Source organism: Talpa europaea (genome assembly GCF_964194135.1).
Source record: "Talpa europaea genome assembly, chromosome: 12".
Classification (NCBI taxonomy): domain Eukaryota; kingdom Metazoa; phylum Chordata; class Mammalia; order Eulipotyphla; family Talpidae; genus Talpa; species Talpa europaea.
In genome coordinates this window covers 25,166,728-25,183,823 of record NC_140079.1, presented here as the reverse complement: position 1 = coordinate 25,183,823, position 17,096 = coordinate 25,166,728, and the positions used below count along the sequence as shown (strand labels likewise).

Here is a 17,096-nt window from a genome sequence, read left to right as displayed (position 1 = left end):
ATTGAATTTTAGAAGTGCTAATGAGATGTGTGAAAGGCAGTTTAACGTTTTCAGTTGCAATGATTGATTCTGTGTAATAAGAGGTATCTTAGAGCCTTGGAAGAATGAACAAAACTTCTGACTTTAAATTTAGTGCCTAGAGGTTAGCTTGTGAATTGGGAAGATAAGGATCATTAAGTGTCTTATATCTGACATAATGTATACAGAGCTTTTAAGAAGAGGTGTGAACCTATACTGTTAAATCACATACAGCATTATAAACCAATGTTACGTCAATTAAAAAAAAACAATAAAAATAAAACAAAGAAAAAACTATATACCTCTCAAAAGTCTGGTGACTTCACACCAAAAAAGTCTTACTTCATGCTCCCCGCTCCACACCCAAATATGTGTGCCATCATGCTCACAGCTCTGGCTATTCAGAGAAAAGTTTCCAGCTGTTTTTGTGCTTTAGGTTTTCTTTTTTTTCTTTTGGATGTCTTTCAGTGAGCCAAGGCCTGGGTTTTGCTCTGGAAGTCTGTCCTGCCTGCTTCTGTAATCTGGCGCTATGCATCCAGACTCTGGACCCTTACAGACACTGCTGTATATGATGCTTGTGATTCTGTGCTCTCCTGTGAGTTCAGGTAAGAGTGGTGGGGTTTTTTTTTTTTTTTTTTAAAGATTTATTTATTTATGCATACAAGAGCTGGGGCACAGGCCAGAGATGCTGGGGTGGGGGGGAAGTGAGAGGAGGAACAGAACAGGCAGACTAACGGAAATACACTGCTGAGGAGAGCAGCGGGTGAGTCAGGAGAGGTCTGCTGCGCCATGTGGGTTGCTCCCTGGCTGGCCAGGGGATCGAACTCATGCTGCAGAGGCTGCGGATTACTTCACAGTGTGTTGTTTAACCCCTTGCGCCACCAGAGTCATGTTTTGGCTGAAGGGAGGCCCTAAGAGTCATGTTTTGGCTGAAGCTTTTCTTCATCTTAATCCTATAAAATCAAACTTTGACTTTACTCCATTACTGACTAAAATGGTGTCTAAAGACATTCCTGAAATTTGACCACCTGAGTTATTTATGAACTTTGATTAATTACTTAATTTAAAGATTTCTCATTGCCTCCTGGGCATTAGCAGATCTTCTCATCACTCTCCTTGTAATTTATTCCTTTTATTGCCTTAAAAATAAATATTTTCCTGGGCCTCCCTGGTGACACTGGTTAATAGTCTCAGCGCTATCAAGTGCTGAGACAGTCACTGCAGCATGAATTGATCCCTGGCCAGGGAGCTAACTCATAATATGGGGCAGCAGATCTCTCCTGCCTCACCCGCTTCTCCCCTCAGGAGTGTCTTTCAGTAGATCTGCCTGTTCTGCTCCCCACTCTGTCTCTAGTGAATCCTCTCACCCCCCACACCTCTGGCCTGCACCCCAGTTCTTGTGTAAACAAACAAACAAATAAATAAATATTTTCCTATTGTGCTTTTATCAATAAGTGGGTATGTTACAAATTTCTGAATTTGGAAATTAGAACAGGAATAAAATGCTGACTACATACTGCCAAAGAGAAAATTTTAGAATTAACATGTAGTAGTACTCAGGTTGGAGTGAAGCATACTTGGTTTAAATCCCATATCTAGCTCTTTCCTTCATGACCTTGTCTCATTTATTATCTAATTCTTTTGCTTATTGAAAAACTTAAATGTGATTATTGTTAATGTATTTAAGCCTGAACCTAATTCATGACCCCCATATATTTCTTTTTGGATTTGTGTCAAGATTTATATAAAAGCATATATATTATAATGGTGTTTATTAATATTTATAATCTCTGTTAAAAATTAGGTTTGATAAGGAAGAAGTGGTTTAATGGTTTATGCTTTTGTTTTGCTAAACATAAAATTCAGATTCAGTTAAGAGATACATTTCTCTTAATCTTTATTTTTGATTAACTATCCTATAAAAGTAGATCCAACAATTTATTGATTTTTTTCCTTTTAACCATTTTATTCCACCAAATCAACAGTATTCCTGTCCCTTCCCCCACTTTTTGGATGGAGGAGGGTGATCTGTTTTGATATTTCAGTGTAAGAACCCCCACCCAAGTTTTGGAGGAACAGACATAACAAATGAAACTATTCCAAACATCACAAAATTTTGTTTTAAGACTGAGTACCCTATTTAGCCTTACATCCCAAAATGTATGGACTTTGTATGGCTTCCTAAATTTCTGGTGCTGCTTTCTTTAAACTTGAACATTATTTTCTATTAAAGAGAAGTGGTAAAGAAGTACTATAACCTTTTTTTATAGAATAATTTGCTCTTAAAGTCAAATCTTGTTGGTAATAGAGCAGAGAATTCTTTTTATTTTGAAAGTCATCTTTACTCTTTCAGATTCTTAGCTTCTGTTTCTTAAAAGATTCTTAAAAGAGCAATTTACTATTTTTCATTTATAGAATTGGTATTTTGTGTAACTCATATCATAAGTATTCTCACCTATTTTACCCTCACTGTTAAGTCCTTGGTTAACTTGCTGCCTTTTGTTCTCCCAAAATGGACTTGTGAGAATGTTCCTAGAACTTTTATAACCGTTAAGAACCATAACATACATAGATAAAATAAGGGGGGATTGTCTTTAGTGAGTAAAGATTCAGATGAAATGCATTTAATGTGCTCTTTTTTTCTCTCCCTTTCTCTCCCCTTTTCTCCCCCACCCCTTTTGCACATGGGGAATGTTCCCTTGTAGACTTGGCACCTTACTTCATTTCTGAGCCGCTGTCTGCTGTCCAGAAAGCTGGAGGATCTGTAGTACTACATTGTTCTGCTAAACCTGTGACTACTCATATCTCATGGTTGCATAATGGAAAAAGATTGGATAGAAACATGGAACAGATTAAGATTCATCAGGAGACTTTGACTATCCTTTCTCTTAACCCCTCCCTTGTGGGTTACTACCAGTGCATCGCCAACAATAGTGTGGGTGCAATTGTGAGCCGCCCTGCAACAGTATCCATTGCAGGTAAGTTAAATTTGGTCCCTGTTACATATGCTTTCCCCTGAAATCAGTTAGTGTTTACAGTTTTTGAATAGTAGGAGGAACATAGGCTTTAGAGTAAACACATAGAGGCATTCTCATTCCAGCTTTTACTTTGTCTTTGTTTAACTTGGGGAAAATGTACTTGAACCTCTGTGAGCCTAGCGTAGTGACTGCATGGGATATGGGAATGATTTTTTTCATAACAAGGACAGCTTTCTAATATGAGATCTGAATTTCTTTGCTTAAAAGTCCTTAATTTTGACAACAAAAAAATTGCTGTTGTCTACTTTGACACTCCATTATTTCGTGTGCTTTTTTATCTTTCTTTCACATTGAATTGTTTTATTTGCCTTGATTACTGAGTGATTTTAATTTATTTAATTGAAACCAGGCTAAAGAAGCAGGGGGAAAAACTGACTGTAAAGAAAGGAATGTTGAGTATTGAACTTATGGAAGATCTGGAATGCGTGGTTTTCTTAGTAAGTTTGAGCCATCTGCCTTTCAAACGATGATGGCTTCCAGTAATGGAAAACTTCTTTGTAAGGGCACCCCTATTTACAGAACAAATCTGGATTCCCCAGGAGTAGTGAGTTTGTCATAACTGAGAAGAGTAAATGTTTTTGTAGAGCTGTGACCCATGGACAGCTCCAAGACACACACTGGCAGGCTGAGCTCCTCGTGTCAGTCTGCTGAATTCTTTAGCATTGGAGATAATAAAGGGCCCTCCTTGCAGGCTCCATCTGTAGTAAACTTCAACGGAGGAGAGTTAAGACCTAGGTAGTATATTCAGATAATTCTTACCATGCATTGCTTTGTTTTTCGACGTGCTAGATTATTCCCATAAATCACTGCAACTGAGTAGCTACAAAAGGAATAAAGATGCTTAGGCAAAGTGAGTTTTGATGAAGAGCTGAGTTGAAAGGGTTTATCTTGACAGCGTAGGAGCAATTAAGTTTTATAGTTCTTCCTAAGGTTTTAAGAACAGTGGCCTTTCTTATAATCTCCTTGTAGTGTTGACTTCTGGAAAAGAGTGCCAGGATTTGGCTCCAGTCCTCAGCCACGCCACCTCTACCTCACCTGCTTTCTAAGATAAAAAGATCATGCAACTCTCTGAATTGGGATTAGCTGCCCAACCACCATGCTGCAGATGTTGTTTCTAGTTTAAATTTCCTTTGGTAGAGTTCAAATTTCCATGTATTTATTTATCTGCTTATTTGCTTACTTCTACCTACTTCTTTATTTTAGTTCTTGGTGATTTTGGTTCATCAACAAAGCCTGTTATTACAGCAGAAGAAAAAAGCACTGGTTTCATTGGCTGCAGGGTACCAGAGAGTAACCCCAAAGCTGAGGTGCGCTATAAAATCCGGGGAAAATGGCTGAAACATTCCACAGGTGAGATTTTTTATAAAATGCCAGTGGTACCCCCAGAACAAACGTCTCTAAGCTCCGTGTGCCAGGGACTCTGGATTAAAAAAAAAATACCTAAGATATATTGTGGCTGCTCTCAGAAGTCAAGTGGAGAGACTAGAGCAAATGGTTACAGTGTAGAAATGATTTCAGTCTCACACCACCAGGACTCACTTTCTCAGTGCCCTGGTGTCAGATATCATGTCCTCATCCTGGAGAAGACTGCCCCTCCCTGATGTCCGCAGCAGTATGCCTTGCTGTCTGATGTCCCCTTTATTCAGCTTTACCCCTCCGCAAAGCATTGTGTTATGTATTTTTCTGTTTGCATGTTTGTTAATTATCCATTTCTCTTGCCACCCACATTCCCTGCATGAGGCAGCTGGCTGCTCAAGGGTAGGGCCTTTGATTTCTTCATTGCTGTATTACCTATACCCTGGCCATACAGGGCCTTCGTGACAGGAAATAGGCACTCAGGACTTAATGTTGGGGAAAAAAATAAATGAATGACAGGTAATCAGAGAGGCTTGTGCAGTGAGTGGTCTGTTGCCAAAGTGTTTCTGATGGGTTTAATATTTTCACTTGAGTAGTTTCCCCTTTATCTGAGACGGTTATATTCCAAGACCCCAGTGGAAGCCTGAAACTGTGGATAACACTGAACCGAAGTACTGTGATTTTCCTACATGAAATTTATGAATTAGGCACAATAAGAGATTAACAGCAACTAATAATGAAATGAACAATCATGACAGTACACTGTAATAAAGTTATATGATGGGTTATCTCAAAGTTACTGTATATACGATTTTTTTTAAAGATTTATTTATTTATGCATACAAGAGCTGGGGTATAGGCCAGGGTTGATTACAGTTAACTGAGAATGGAAAAGCAAAACCATGGATGAGGGAGGAGGGAGTGGGATGTTACTACTGACTTCTTTCCTGTCTTGATATTCCCTTTCCTTCATTTAATGACTTTTCCTGGATTGTATCTTTGCTGCTAGTTTTATGCCTAAATTTTTTTTTAAGATTTATTTATTTATTTGTTTGTTTGTTTATTTATTTATTTATACAAGCACTGGGTACAGTTAGAAGCGCGGGAGGGTGAGAGAATTCACCAGAGCCAGAGCGGGGAACAGAACAGGCAGACTGATGAAATACACTGCTGAGGGGAGCAGCGGGCGGCAGGAGAGGTCTGTGCGCCATGTGGGACCCTCGAGGTGGCCGGGGATCGAACAGGTGCTACAGAGGCCACGGACAGCGTTGCAGTTCAGTGCTCAACCGCTGCGCCACCAGGGGAGGCCCTTTATGCCTAAATTTAAAGCATAGCTATCAACCTTTGTTGCTTTTAGTAGTGTTGATGTCCTTCATGAAGAGAGGCCTTAATCACATTCCCTTCCTTCCTCAGAGAATTACTTGATCCTTCCATCAGGAAATCTTCAGATTTTGAATGTATCTTTAGAGGACAAAGGATCATATAAATGTGCAGCTTTTAATCCTGTCACACATGAATTAAAAGTTGAACCCATTGGCCAAAAGCTCCTTGTGAGTCGTAAGTATTTGGGAGAATAATGGTAACGAGGAAGAGTTCTTGAAAGCATTCCTGATCGAGAAGCTGGGAAATAAACAGTTCATTTTTTTCAGGTTTTGTTTGTGTATCATAAGGAAGTCTTATAAAAAATCAAATACATAAATACATTATGCAATAGTATTACATGTGTTTTAAAAATATAGTGAGTTTTTAGAAGGGCATATTGGTCAAGATGACAAGTGGAAAACTTTGTTGCATTGCTCAATAAAAAGAATTAATAGAGAAAATATTATGGCAATCAAATGATAGCTAACTGAATTATGAAAAATATATTTGTTCTCTATCGCAGATATGATAATAGTGATAGCTGAGTTTTGGATGATGGTAGTTGAGTTGAGGTAACACCATAAAAAAGTATTTGTTTACAAGTACCTCTACTTGCGGAGAAACTGCTCATTCAGAAGGATCACAAAAGCCCCTAATTCTCAACTCAAAATGGTTTAGCTACTGAGAGCGTGAAGAAGTATAACAGCACCTGTTAGCGTAAAGAAGTGCATATTGGTATATAAAATAAAAAAAAAATAATAATTTTTTAAAAAGCAAAAAAAAAGAAGTGTATATTGGAAAATGGGAAGGCTCAATGCTTTGTTAAGGGAGAGATTGGAAGAGAATACCTATTAATAGTATTTTTTCTGTTTACCCTTTTTTTTCAGGCGCATCTTCAGATCATTTTCACATTCTTCATCCCACCCTCCCACAGACATTAGCTGTTCTTTCTCACAGCCCTGTCACCCTGGAGTGTGTGGTGAGTGGAGTCCCAGGCTCTCAAGTGTTCTGGCTGAAGGACGGTCAGGATGCTGTGCTCGGAAGCAACTGGAGGAGGTTGTATTCTCATCTTGCCACTGATAGCATTGACCCAGCAGACTCTGGGAACTATTCCTGTATGGTGGGAAACAAGTCTGGAAACGTGAAACATGTCACTTACATGGTTAATGTGCTTGGTAAGAGGCTACTGATTAATATTTTTCAAGTCAGGCTATTTTCCTGGTCTAACTGATGTTTGAATGGAAAATCCATTTGTGAAATATGAATGAAATAATGATTGTCTAGAAATATCTACAAGCTTCATTTTCCTAAAGGATGGCTCAGTGAGGCTGTATTTCTTGTAGGCACAGAACATTTCACTTGGGATGTGCTTGGGAACCTCACCCAAAAGTTGATGACATGACTCAGATCTTGTTCTTATTTCTTCATGACATGGAGAAGAGAGATTAGAAACCAACAGAAGGGAAGATGCTGAATCAGTGTGTAGTACTGACTTACAACTAAGACAGAATACTGACTAGAAAATTTCATCTCAAAAAGAAATCTTTCCTTTGATTTTCTGTTTTGGAATATTTTTACCTATATTCAGCTTATAAAGAATTGCACCCCCATTTCTGTATATGTACTTTATATCTTCTTTTAGCTACTTATCTCACTGTCATTTGTAGCATGATATGTGTTCTTTATCAGAACAGATTTTTGTGAAAAACAAAAAATGGGTAGTAAGTTGTTTCATAGTAAATATGGTTTTATAAACTTTCTGCATTTTTTTTTACAATGACTTGATGTATATAAGTATGTGGCAAGTAGACTTTAAACTTTAATGATAAGTTTAACATGCATAATCATTTCATTTGGGCTTGTTTTGTATGCCAGTGCAGGATGTACTTACTTAGTGTAAATAACAAAAAACTTCTAAAGGAAGTTTTTTGCCTAGTGTACACCTAACGTCAAAGCGGCGTTGACGAGGAAAAGAATTCAGTCTCTGAATAGTTCAGTCTCTTCTTTAGTTTTGGTTCATGTGTACTGTGAAATCCAGGGAAACTATTACTTTCTTTAAAACCAATCACCTGAGACAAATGCTAAAAGAAACCATGTTTATTTGTGGTTGTGTATGTACTCCTGTGTGTTGGGGGAGTTGAGTGGGTAGAGAGAGCTATAAAAATACACTGTGACATACTAGTAACATATGGTTTATCCTCCTAGAGGAAAGTTGAAATACATTTTTAATTTTTTCTTAATGACCACAGCAGATGGGAGAATGTGAGTAAACAATACAATTTGGTTTCAACTAGTAGTTATGGGTAGAGAGATTTTTATATGACTTGTGTGATAATTTAAAAAGTACATCTTGAGGTCTAGCGTTTGATTTATATGCTTTCTTTCAGAGCGTGCTTCAATTTCTAAAGGACTGCAGGAGCAGAGAGTATCTCTGGGTGCCACTGTGCTGTTTACTTGTGATATACATGGGAACCCTGCCCCCAACCACACTTGGTTTCATAACGCCCTGCCCATTCAACCTTCCCCAAGGCATCTAATTGCAGGAGATGGCCTGAAAATCAGTGGTGTTACCATGGAAGATTCTGGGTTGTATCAGTGTGTAGCAGATAACGGGATTGGATTTATGCAGTCTACTGGGAGACTTGAAATTGAAAAAGGTAGGCTTTTAGGCCATGTAATCTTAGGAAATTTTACTATGCAGATAAACTTTTATGGTGTTAAAAACTAAATTACTTTTGCTAAAGAAAAATAACACCATCACCATAACAGAATTGTGTTCATTTTCCATATTCCTTTCTAGTTGCAGCAGGGCATTTCCATGAAAAGGCCACCATATTTAATCAAGTTCAATAAATTAAAAAAAATTTTTTCAGTAGATATGACACAGTTTAAAAGTAAAATTCTCTCATTCCTATTCCCCAGACAGCCAGATATCTCTTTAATTAGCTTCTCGAATGTCCTTGTGTGTGCATATATAATCTCTTATACACAACGTGTGTGCATTTAATAACTAAATATATGTATTTTTAACATAACTAGTAGTAGCATTCTTTACTTTGAATTTCTCACTTAACATATGTCTTGGAGATCTCCCATAGATCCATTAAAGAGTATTTTTGTTTCTTTTTTCAAAAATGGTTGCTTAGTATTCCAGTATATAATTGTGAAGATTATAATTGTAAAGATAGTACCTTCTTGATGGCTGTTTCTAATCATTTGCCATTACAAGGAATTCTACAATGAATGTTCTTCTACATGGACTATTTTGCCCATATGTGAATATCTGTAAAATAAATTTCTAGCAATGAAATTGCTGAACATAGGGTAATTTTGACAGATTTTACTGAGTTGCTTTCCAAAATTGTTCTAGCTTACTTTCCCATCAGCCATGCTATCACTGCTTGTTTCTTCATACACTCATCAGTACAGGGTGTTGTCACCTTTTTTAATCTTTGCCAATCTGATAGGTTAAAAACAAGAACCCTTTCATTTATATTTCTTCTATTATGAGTGAATTTGGACATCTTTTCATGTTTGTGAGCCATTTGAATTTGTTTTCCTGTATATTAACTGTTCATTTTAAAAATTAGGTTATTGGTTATTTTTTTCTTAATGATTTGTAGGATTTTTTAAAATATATTAGAGAAACTAATCTTTTGTGTATGAGTTATGTTATTTAAGATTTCAGAGAATCAATATGATACAGACCAATTCTGTGACCTTAATATAATGGATTTAGAAACTAATAATAAAAAATACTTTTAAATCACCATATATTTAAAACTTAAAAATAAATAGGACATAATAAATAGAAGGGCAGAAATTAATTAAATAGAAAATGAAGATAAACAGAGAACATCAGAAAAAATAAAAGCTAGTTCTTTGTAAAGGCTAGTAAAATGGTCATATATTTGGCAAAACACAAACAATATTAGGAATAAGAAGGTACTAGAATTCCATGTCTTGTAAAGATTAATAACAATAAGATATGACTATGGTAAATTTTATGCCAATAATTTACAAACACAGACAGAAATGGAAACATTATTAGAAAAACTATAACTCAGTAAAACTCACTTAAAATAAATAAAAAACCTGAATAAGCCTATGTTTATGAGGGAAACTGATTAGGAGTTAAAAAATCTTCTCACAAAGAAAACACCAGGCCAGATGGCTTTATGACTAGTTTAGCCAACACACCACTCCAAATAATACACAGACTCTTCCAAAGAAAAGGAAAAAATGGAAATTCTACAGTCAGTATAATTTGGGTTCCAAAATCACAAAAGAATGGTATATAAAAAAGGAAAATAAAGGACCGGTCTCATTTACGAATGTAAGTGCAAAAAATCCTAAATAAAATAATAGCAAGCCATCAATCTATCAAAAAGAAAATATATCTTAATTAAGGAGTTATTACAGGAATCAATCAAAAAGCTTAATCAGAAAATTTAAAACCATTCATAGTGTTTATTGAAAAAAAAAGGAGAAAAACAATATTATTCTCTCACTAGAAGTAGAAAAACAATTCAACTTAATTCACTATCCATGTAGACAGTGTTAGAAAAATGGAATAGAACTTAATGAAGAGTATCTAACAAAAACTTAACAGAAAAAAAAAATTTAAAAGTGAAATATTGGGGGTATTCCCTTTAAAATATCTTTTCTTCATCATCATACTGGAGAGTCTGACCAGCGCAGAATAAAAATAAAAAGAAATAAAAGATATAAGGATAAAATTGAAAGAAACTAAATTATTATTAGTTTACAACTGCTATGATTGTCAATATAGAGAAACCTCAATCGTTTGCTGGCAAACTCTTATATCTCAGTGAAGACCAGTAAAGAATCAGTAGCCTTTCTATAGGCCAGTATACTGGCTAGATTTTTCTAGAGAAACAAAGCCAATGTATATAAGATATACCTAGGAGGAGATTTATTATAGGAACTGGTCAAGTGGTTATAGAGGTCAGGAAGTCCCATGGTCTGCTCTGTGCAGGGTAGGAAAGCAGAAAAGCCAATGGCATGGTTCAGTTGTTGGGGGTAGGGAGGAAGGAAGCTGATGGTGTAAGTCTGAACCTAAGTCTTAAAGCCAGAAAATCAGGAGTGCTAATGTCCAGTGTCTTTGGGCAGGAAAAAAATGGCTCAACTCAAGGAAAGAGAGACAGATAGACAGACAGACAGACAGACAGAAGGGAGCAACGGAGAAAGAGAGAATGAGAATTCTCCCTTACTCCACATCTTTGTTCTTTTGAGGTCCTCAACAGATTAGATGGTACCCATCTACGTTGGGAAGGACGTAGAATGAATTATCAGTTCATGGATACCAGAATTCAGTACTACACAGTTATCAATACTTTCCAGAAATTTTCTGTAGTCTTGCAACTCCAATTAAAATCCCATCAGAACATTTTGAGGACCTTGACAAACTGATTCTAAAATTTATATCAATGATCAAGGACTAAGTAGAGCTAAGATACTCTTAAAAAAAGAAGAAAAAGACTGTAGGGGACTTACCTTATCAGATAGTAGAATGTATAAAACAATCTCTCGTGATTACACTATTCTATTGGTGCAGGAACAGAAATATAGACTCTTGGAATAAGACAGATTCTGCCAAAAAGACATTTGCCCATAAGAACTTGGTGTAGGTGGCACTGCAGGTCACCCAAAGGAGGATATCCATTTCAAGTTTTAATATGGGGTAACTGATTATCAAAATGGAGAAAATAATGAAATCATAGTTCTCATACTATATACAAAGATTAAGTAGGGAGGCAATATGAATATGAAAGGCAAAATGGAAAATTTTTGAAGAAAATATAGGAGAATAAATGATCTGAGTAAAACTTTTAAACAATACATTTTCAAAAGCCTAACTTTAGGGCCTCCCCGGCGGTGCAGCAGGTTGAACACAGCACTGTGAAGCTGTCTGCAGCCTCTGCAGCATGGGTTTGATTCCCAGCCCGCCAGGGAGCTACCCACATGGCGTGGCAGACCTCTCCTGTCTCACCTGCTGCTGCCCTCAGCAGTGTCTTCGGTCCGTCTGCCTGTTCTGCTTCCCGCTCTGTGTCTCACCCTCCCACACCTCTGGCCTATACCCCAGGCCTTGTATAAACAAACAAACAAAAAAAAAATCTTTACAAAAAAAAAAACCCTGACTTTTAAAAAAAGATTGATATGAATAGACTAAAACTCAAATATCCTCGTTATTATAACATACTAATAAAAAATTAAAAGTAATAAACTGGGTGACGCTCTAGTAACATATATAACTAACAAAAGAACAATACCTGTATCTAGTATCCACAAACAACTCTGAACCATTACAAGAAAGATAAACGGCCTAATAGAAAAATGGACAAAAAGGAGGAGGGATTTTGATTTTTACTTTATTATAATTAGTCTTTTTCCTGGTCCCTTATTTAGGTTTTCTAAATTCCTGCTATGAGTGAGACCATCTGGTATTTTTCTTTTTCTTTCTGGCTTATTTCGCTGAGCATGATCCCTTCCAGCTCCATCCATGTTGCTGCAAATTACATGAGTTTATCTTTTTTGATTGCTGAGTAATATTCCACTGTGTATATGCATACATTGTGCAAAAATGAAAAATGATGTAAAAAATATATAAAATAAAATAAAAGTAAAAAAATGGTACCAAGAAAAAAAAAAAAGGAGGGAGCATGTGAGCGGCACACACTTGAAAAGATATTCAGCCTCATTAGTGCTCAGGAAATGCAGGCTCTGACCAGTGAGTCAGCATTTTGATACCTACTTACCTACTGAATGGGTAAAAATTCAGGAACCTGATGATGCTAAGTATTGATTACTTTTGTCAAACTTAGACCTGAAGGGAGATGGTTAAGTGAAATAAGCCTGAGTGGTGTCACTTACGTGGAATATAGAGAATTTAAACAAAGGGTCAGATAAAGCCACACTAATAACAAACCCTAGAACTCTGACTGGAGAACTGAGGCTACCAGAGTGGGGGAGAGGTGAGAACAAAGTGGCAGGGGGGCATAGTGGGGGGCAGTGGGGATGAACTGGGGTGCTCTGGTCGTGGGTGTGGGGTAGTAACTTGAAGGGGGAGATCGATCCTTCTAAAAACACAACAATATAAGGCAATGTTACTTTAATTCAGAAAACAAACAAACAAACAAAAAAAACAGGAAGTAGGATCAGAGAAAGAAAATTGCTGGAGAAAATGTCATTTGTAATCAATATTCTAGCATAGGTGCACTTAGCAATTGGTGCTAGTTCAGTCTCGAAACAAAAATAACCTCCATGTACATGGTAAGGAATATGTTTACTCAATTTCATTCAGAACAGGTTTTCTCTGAGGCTTTTTATCATCAGATCTACTTACCTCCCTCAACAAATTGACTATTTTTGTGAAAGAATCTTGTTTGGTTTTCTGCTCCTTTACACCCTTTTGTTAAAGTCTCAGGTTTTGGCTTCACATGTTCTGTATTTACAGTGATCAGCTGCATGTAGGATAGCTATGGGAACCTCTTGACAGTTGCCTTTCTGTGCATTCCTTTCTTTCTGAAGGGCAGGAACCGGTGTGGGAAATGTCTAGGAGCCCATAACTATGAAATACTCTTTTATTGACTATTGTACTTGGTGAAAATTGCGAAGTGAACTAACAGGAAAGGGATTATCTTTGTGCTCCTCATCAGAGTAGCCCCCTTATCCTTGGGGGGATGTGTTCTGAGACCCCCAGATGATGCCTGAAACTGCAGACTGTACCGAGTACTCTATATGCTGTTTTTCCTACACATACGTGATAGTTTAACATATCAATCAGTTTAAGATCTCAAGAACAGCCATACTAAAATAGAACAATTATAACCATATACTGCAATAAAAATGAGGTGAATGTGGTCTCTCTCTGTCTCAGATTTTCTCATTATATGTATTTTTAGACTGTGGTTAACCACGGTTAAATGAAATCTCAGAATGTGAAACCATGGAGAAGGGAGACCACTACACTGTCATTACTGTATCATCCTTGCTCGTGACCTTTCAAACACTGTGATTTCAGGGGACGAATATGTCCACCACACTGTTAAGCGTGTAAAACACTGTTTAGAAGCACATGTATAAAAGGTGTTTCCAGATTGCTGCTTGCACGTGACACTGAGAACATTTACGTAGTAGGGTGAAATTATTTCTCATTGTGGATGAATGTTTTGTATGTGGATTACTTTCCCAACAGGCAGTGGACGGAAGCCAGTTATAATCACAGCACCAGCAAGTGTGAAGGTGGTGGATGGAGACTTCGTTACTTTGTCCTGCAATGCCACCGGGGTGCCTGTTCCAGTCATTCGTTGGTACGACAGGCATGGGTTGATAACCAGTCATCCGTCTCAAGTCCTCAGATCCAAATCCCGAAAATCACACTTACTGAGACCTGGGAGTGTGGACCTGGATCCTGTCTATTTTATCATGTCCCGGGCTGGCTCAAGCTCTCTGTATATCCAGACTGTCACTCAGGAGCACGCCGGGAAGTACATCTGCGAAGCTACCAACTCACATGGCACCACACGGTCAGAATCAGTCCTCACAGTTGGTGAGTTGCATTAGTGTTTTTCTCAGGTAAACAGTTTCCTTTGATTGTTGGGGATAAAGTTTGTTAACCTAGCAATCTCTAAATATGTATATATTTTTCTGATGAGTGTGAAATATATAAGCGTATTTTTGGTGATTTGGCCTTCCCTGAGCCTCCATCTCTATTTCTGATGTGTTTCTTTAATTTGTAGTTGTCATATAGAAAGTTCTCGTTTGGGAGCAAACCCCAAGATTTGACCTATTTTTTTTTTTTTTTTTTTTTTATAAATTTTATTGTTATATTCCCCATACAATTGCAGCCCCCCATTCTGACCCCAATCCCTCCCCTTCCGCCCCCGCCCCCCTAAAAGTGTCTCTGGTTCATAGTTTTTGTTGATTTTGATTTTCACTTTCTTATAGTTATTCATTTTCCTGGTCCCTTATTTAAGTTTTCTAGATTCCTGCTATGAGTGAGACCATCCGGTATTTTTCTTTTTCTTTTTGGCTTATTTCGCTGAGCATGATCCCTTCCAGCGCCATCCATGTTGCAGCAAATTGCATGTGTTTATCTTTTTTGAATGCTGAGTAATATTCCATGGTATATATGTACCACATCTTCTTGATCCAGTCATCTATTTTTGGGCATTTGGGTTGTTTCCAAAGCTTAGCTATTGTAAACAGTGCTGCTATAAACATAGGGGTGCAGGTGTTCTTTGGAATTGATGTTTCTGTGTCCTTTGGGTAAATACCTAGGAGTGGAATTGCTGGGTCATATGGAAGCTCTATGTTTAGTAGGTCCAGAAATCTCCACACAGCTTTCCACAGTGGTTGGACCAGTTTGCACTCCCACCAACAGTGCAGAAGAGTTCCTTTTTCTCCACACCCTCGCCAACATTTGTTGTTGCTAGTTTTTTTAATATGTGCCATTCTCACTGGTGTAAGATGGTATCTCATGGTAGTTTTGATTTGCATTTCCCTGATGACAAGTGATGTTGAACATTTTTTCATATGCCTGTTGGCCATTTGCATTTCCTCTTCAGAGAAGTTTCTTTTAAGCTCTTCTGCCCATTTTTTGACTGGATTATTTTCTTTGTTGTTGTTGAGACTCATCAGCTCTTTGCAGATTTTTGTGATCAGTCCTTTATCATTAGTGTTGGGTGCAAAAATGTTCTCCCAGTTGGTGGGGTTTCTCTTTGTTTTTGTTATTGTCTCTTTTGCTGTGCAAAAGCTCTTTAATTTGATATAGTCCCAGCTGTTTATCTTTGCCTTCACTATCACAGCTTTGGGTGATGTGTCTGTAAAGATGGATTTGACCTATTTTTGAGGTGAATGCTTTTGTGGTTTTCTAAGCTATTGAAAATGTCATTGCTGATATTTTCCAGGTGAGCCCTGGATGAGCATTCAAAGTCTAAAATTGGCTTTCATTAAGGATGTAGTCATAGGACTGTCAAATATTACGTGTGTGTATCTCCCCTCCCATCTTATTAGTAGTTATTTTGCTAATGGAATGCATATTATTAATTCTATTTTGCTGGTATTTGGTGATGGTGGCTTAAAAATTTATAAAATTTTCGTAGTATTCATGTATGGGATATTAATACAATTAAAATCAATTCAAATTTGACTTAAGTTTCATATTCACACCTTATATCAACCTTTAGAGCAATGGTCCCAACACATAGTCAGTATTTATCATGTGGCAGGCTCAGTGTCATGGAGCAGTTGTACTGTCCTTAGTCTTGGCAACTGGGGTCCCTGCCCCGAGCCTCTGAATTGGAGGGCTTCTTGTGACCCTCTTGTGCCTTGGTCCTCAGATACCACAGGTTAAAAAGTTCATGAGGGCAAAGGGCTGTGTTCACCTGGAGCTTGGAGTCCATGTTCTCCTTCTAGACAACAGGTGTGGGGCTGCAGAATTGCCTTTTATTACTTTACAGTCTTGCTCCAGACAGGTCTTTCCCCAGGTCCATCCTCCAGAGTGTGGAACCCCTCACCACTGTGCAGGTGCCCTGAACTCACTAAAGGAGTGGCCATGGGAGCTCTTCGGCAAAGGTGTGATGATGAGCTAGACAGTTTGGATGTGTGCTCAGGTGTTTCCATTCACACGGGCACAAGGAGCTCTGGCTCTGGATGAAGCCAGAGGTAGGAAGAGAAGTGGGGAGGCCAGGGACTTTGTTGATGTCCTTGTGATGCTCCCTGAGTGCCAGGGGTAGAGCATGTGGGCCCTGACGCTGAGGAGCTTTGTAGCCTGCATCAGGTGCCTCTGTGCTTATTTCCTCATTGGTGTGACAGGTATAATGAAGGTGGCTACTTGTAGGGTTGATTTAAGAATTTAAGGAGTAAAGAGCTTAGAATGGTATCTGGCAATAGAAAGCCTTCAATTACATCATAATTATTGCTAATTGTTTTTAGTTATTTTAACATGTCTTATAATAATGATTTAATAATTATCCTACATCGTAGTGTTTAGGGAAGAAAGAAATAGCCACTGATTGTAGTAACCTTAAGAATCCTCAAATGAAGGTAGTTGAGTGTTGTATAAATCTATACAGGATATGCAAATGTGTATGTTGTGTTTATTCTGCCAAGCAAAAATAAGAGTGGCTCTGCTTAAAATTGTTAGCTATAAGACAGGTGTCATGCAGGTGTTGTTTGGGTAACTTTTAGCTGAAGTGATTATTTTATGTAATTGTAGAGTAGAGGGAGCCAAAGATATTACAGTAGTAGCTGATGGAACCAAATATTTTATCTAACTGCCTCGCTTGGAATATAAGC

At 37.6% G+C, this 17,096-nt stretch overlaps 1 protein-coding gene across 1 annotated transcript in view; it reads left to right on the top strand.

The window, feature by feature from the left end:
* Positions 1 to 475: 475 nt before the first annotated feature.
* Positions 476 to 17,096, top strand: part of CDON (cell adhesion associated, oncogene regulated) — a gene marked incomplete at its 3' end in the record, with an annotated part of 57,638 nt that continues 41,017 nt past the window's right edge. Inside the window, exons 1-7 of the mRNA XM_084250309.1 lie at positions 476 to 623; positions 2,724 to 2,996; positions 4,260 to 4,406; positions 5,826 to 5,969; positions 6,662 to 6,949; positions 8,162 to 8,431; positions 13,993 to 14,346. Coding sequence (XP_084106435.1) covers positions 548 to 623; positions 2,724 to 2,996; positions 4,260 to 4,406; positions 5,826 to 5,969; positions 6,662 to 6,949; positions 8,162 to 8,431; positions 13,993 to 14,346 — 1,552 coding nt within the window. The 5' untranslated portion in view covers positions 476 to 547. The remainder of the gene's footprint in view (positions 624 to 2,723; positions 2,997 to 4,259; positions 4,407 to 5,825; positions 5,970 to 6,661; positions 6,950 to 8,161; positions 8,432 to 13,992; positions 14,347 to 17,096) is intronic.